The sequence below is a fragment of the Bison bison genome, unplaced genomic scaffold (assembly GCF_000754665.1).
Source record: "Bison bison bison isolate TAMUID 2011002044 unplaced genomic scaffold, Bison_UMD1.0 scf7180017864468, whole genome shotgun sequence".
NCBI lineage: Eukaryota > Metazoa > Chordata > Mammalia > Artiodactyla > Bovidae > Bison > Bison bison.
The window spans coordinates 1424063-1427818 of record NW_011495029.1 but is presented as its reverse complement, the minus strand read 5'-3'; the positions used below and the strand labels follow the sequence as shown (position 1 = coordinate 1427818).

Below are 3756 nucleotides of genomic sequence, written 5' to 3'. Positions count from 1 at the left end.
TGTGGGCGGGCCGCCCGGACCCTGCCGAGCCAGGGCCGGGAGAGCCGGCGGGAAACAGGAAGCGGGGGGAGGCGCGCGGCGGCCGGACGGCAGGGAGCCGGGCTTGCGGGCGGACGTGCGGGTGGCTGGCCGTCCGGACACTTAGCCTGGACCCGGGCGGCGATGTGGGGAGGTCCGGGCAGCCCGGTTGGTGGCGGGGCCGGGGGCGGGGCCGGGGGCGCCGCCGACCCCGCCCCCTGCGCCGCAGGAGCCGCCGCCCGAGCGCCGACCCCGGAGTGCGAGGCGGCTCTGGCGTGCGGGGTGAGTCCCGGGGGTTCGGGGCCCGGGCATCCTCGGGGCGGACGGGGCGCGGGAAGCCGGGGGAAAGCGGAGGGGATACGAGGGGTCCTGCAGACGACGCCCAGAGCTGGGATCGGTCGGCGCACCCCGCCCCCAGCGCCCGCGCTGACCCTCGCGCGCCTCTGGCCCGCAGACCCGAGGACGCGGCCATGCCGGGCGGAGCCGAGGCTGGGGAGGCCGAGGAGGAGGCTGGGGCCGGCTCCGGGTCCGAGGCGGAGGAGGACGCGCTGTGGGAGCGGATCGAGGGCGTCCGGCACCGGCTGACGCGCACCCTCAACCCGGCCAAGCTCACGCCGTATCTGCGCCAATGCCGGGTCATCGACGAGCAGGACGAGGAGGAGGTGCTGAGCACCTACCGCTTCCCGTGCCGTGTAAACCGCACCGGTGAGCCGTGGGGGGCGCGGGGTCGGGCCTGAGCGGGTGTGGCCGGCCTTCCCTGGGGCCTTCTTGGGGCCGACCGGCCAAGGGCTCTGATGCCCCGGACCTCGCTCTCCACATCGGTAGGGTGGGATGGTTGCTGTGTCCGCCATCCTGCCTCCTTTAGCGTGTCCGCGTGTCCACACCGCGCCTGGATTTCTCTCCCGCCTCCTCGGCCCACCTTAGAGTAAGGGGTTGGCTGCAGTTGCGGTTCAGGCGGGGATTGGGACCTCCCGGTCACAGCTGGTGGACTTGGCCTCGTTCCTGTGTCCTTTGCCGCGTTCCTGTGGCCTTTGCTTTCATAGGTTCTCCCTGTCCCCCGCTTTCTGTGTGTCACATACTTCTCGGAGAGTTATTTTTCTTTATTTTCCCATCCCAGTTTTTTGAGGGTGCCTTCTCCCGTAGGTTGTGCCTGAACGGAGCTGGCAAAGCAATGCGGGTCTGATGGTGGAATTTCAGGCACTGATCAACGAGATAGATATTTTGGTTTGCCTTTGAGGATGGAGGGGGCTTTTCTGTGCCGTTGTAAAGGCAGGCGCTGTTTGCTGGCCCTGTATCTGTGTGGAGGGCAGGCAGGGGCTTGGGGAGCTGTTGAAACACAGTTACCACTGGTGGTGGAGGGGGAGTGGGTCCTGATTCTCCTGGCTGCAGCAGACAGGCTATCTCCTCTGATGTGTTGAGTCAGGTCCCTATGTGTGTCACTGGTTCAGAGATCTGGGGAATGTGGGCCTTGGAGTAGTCGGGGTGGGGAGCGGGGAGCAGACGGGAGAAAGCAGCTAGGCACTGGGGGCAGCCCTCACCTTGACCCCTGGATACCCACCCCCAATTCTCCAGGGCGCCTGATGGACATCTTGCGCTGCCGGGGGAAGAGGGGCTATGAGGCCTTCCTGGAAGCCCTGGAGTTCTACTACCCCGAGCACTTCACACTGCTCACTGGCCGAGAGCCTGCCCAGCGCTGCTCCATGATCCTCGGTGAGTGGGTCTGCAGTGGGTGCCAGAGCAGATTCCTTACCCCCTCCCTGTGAGGGGGCACTCCCATTGTGGCCATTGAACAGGCAGGGAAACTGAGGCACAGAGACAGCTGAAACTGTCTGCCCAAAACCTCCCCAGCAGGCTGAGTGTGGGGCTGGGTTTGTAACACAGTTAAGAGTCTAAATTCAGAGCCCACACACTTAAGGTAGCTCTTTGCCCCTGAAATTGTTCTCAGACACGTATGTGGCCGACATGTACCAGTTTGCAGTTTCTTCTGTAAAAAATTCAAACATGCCATGAGACGAGAATAAACAGCAAAGATCTTTACTTCTTCCTTCAACTCTGCTCTGCTGGTAACAGTTTGGCAATTATACACACATGCACACACATATACAGGGGATCATCTTACATGTCTTGTTCTGTATTTCATTTTTTCTTGGAACAACTGGTTTTTGTGATTCATTCCCCCACCACCACCAGTGTGATTCTGTTATGCTTGTTTTTAATGACTGCATCGTGTTTGTTAGTGATGTGCCATAGTCATTTAACACATCCTCTATTGATGTGTTATTTGCAAATATTACAGTGCTGGGAACATCCTTCTAGGTGCATCTTTGTACACATGTGTGTCTCAGGAGAAGTTCTGAGAAGTCAGATTTCTTAGAGAATATGTAGCTTCCCTGGTGACTCAGTCTGTAAAGAATCTGCCTGCAGTGCAGGAGACCTGGGTTTGATCCCTGAGTTGGGAAGATCCCCTGGAGATGGGAATGGCAACCCACCTTCAGTATTCTTGCCTGGAGAATCCCATGGACAGAGGAACCTGGTGGGCTGCAGTCCATGGGCTCGCCAAGAGTCAGACACGACTGAGCAACTAACACACACACAACATGGGTCCCTCTAGCAGTGTATGAGCACCCTTTTTGTTGTACCCTCATTCATCCTAGGGATCATTTAAAAATATTTTTTTTTGTGGTTAGATATGTGAAAAATAATATGTTGTTGTTTTAAGTTTGCACTTTGTTGAAAGATGTACTCAGCTTACTCAACAGTTTAGTTAGCCTTGGGCAAATGACTTGACATTTCTGTGCCTGGGTTTGTCTCTCTTTGAAATGGGTTTAATAAATAGTACCTACCTTAAGTGTTGTGAAGATTACATAAATTAATATACATATGTAGACCAAAGAGTAAAGTCAAATGTTAGTGGTACCACTATTATTGTTGTTACTATTATTGCTAGTGAGTTGGAGGGGACTCCCAGGTGGCACAGTGGTAAAGAATCCACCTGCTAATGGAGGAGATGCAAGAGACACAGGTTCGATCCCTGGGTTGGGAAGATCCCTTGGAGTAGGAAATGACAACCCACTCTAGTATTCTTGCCTGGAAAATTCCATGGACAGAGGAACCTGGTGGACTACAGTCCATGGGGCCACAAAAAGTGGGACACAACTGAGTGACTAAGCACAGCTCAGCACAAACATAGGAAAATACTTTCCTCATTGCATCTCTGCATGCATACATGCTCAGTTGTGTCCAAATCTTTGTGACCCCATGGACTGTGTAGCCCACCAGTCTCCTCTGTCCATGGGGATTCTCCAGGCAAGAATACTAGAGTGGGTTGCCATTCCCTTCTCCAGGGGATCTTCCCAACCCAGGGATCAAACCCAGGTCTCCTGCATTGCAGGTGGATTCTTTACTGTCTGAGCCACCAAGGAAGCCCATGAATACTGGAATGGGTAGCCCATCCCTTTTCCAGGGGATATTCCCTAACCAGGAATTGAATCGGGTTCTCCTGCATTACAGGTGGATACTTTACCAGCTGACCTACCAGGGAAGCCCTTTCCTATGTTTACCAGTCGTTTTTTTGTTTGGGAATTTGCAATTTGATAGTTTCTGGCCATATTTTTATTTTGTTGTTTGCTATTGATTTGTAGGAGCTCTTTATATAGTGTGACTCTGTGTCATGTGTTGTATTTTCTCCCACTCTGTTATTTGTCTTTTAACTTTGCTTCTTACATCTGTCATCATTCA

At 54.8% G+C, this 3756-nt stretch overlaps 1 protein-coding gene across 1 annotated transcript in view; it reads left to right on the top strand.

Moving 5' to 3' along the window:
* The first annotated feature begins 265 nt into the window (after positions 1-265).
* CARD10 (caspase recruitment domain family, member 10) overlaps positions 266-3756 on the top strand; it is a 26820-nt gene continuing 23329 nt past the window's right edge. The window contains exons 1-3 of the mRNA XM_010860626.1: positions 266-300; positions 473-723; positions 1591-1728. Coding sequence (XP_010858928.1) covers positions 489-723; positions 1591-1728 — 373 coding nt within the window. The 5' untranslated portion in view covers positions 266-300; positions 473-488. The remainder of the gene's footprint in view (positions 301-472; positions 724-1590; positions 1729-3756) is intronic.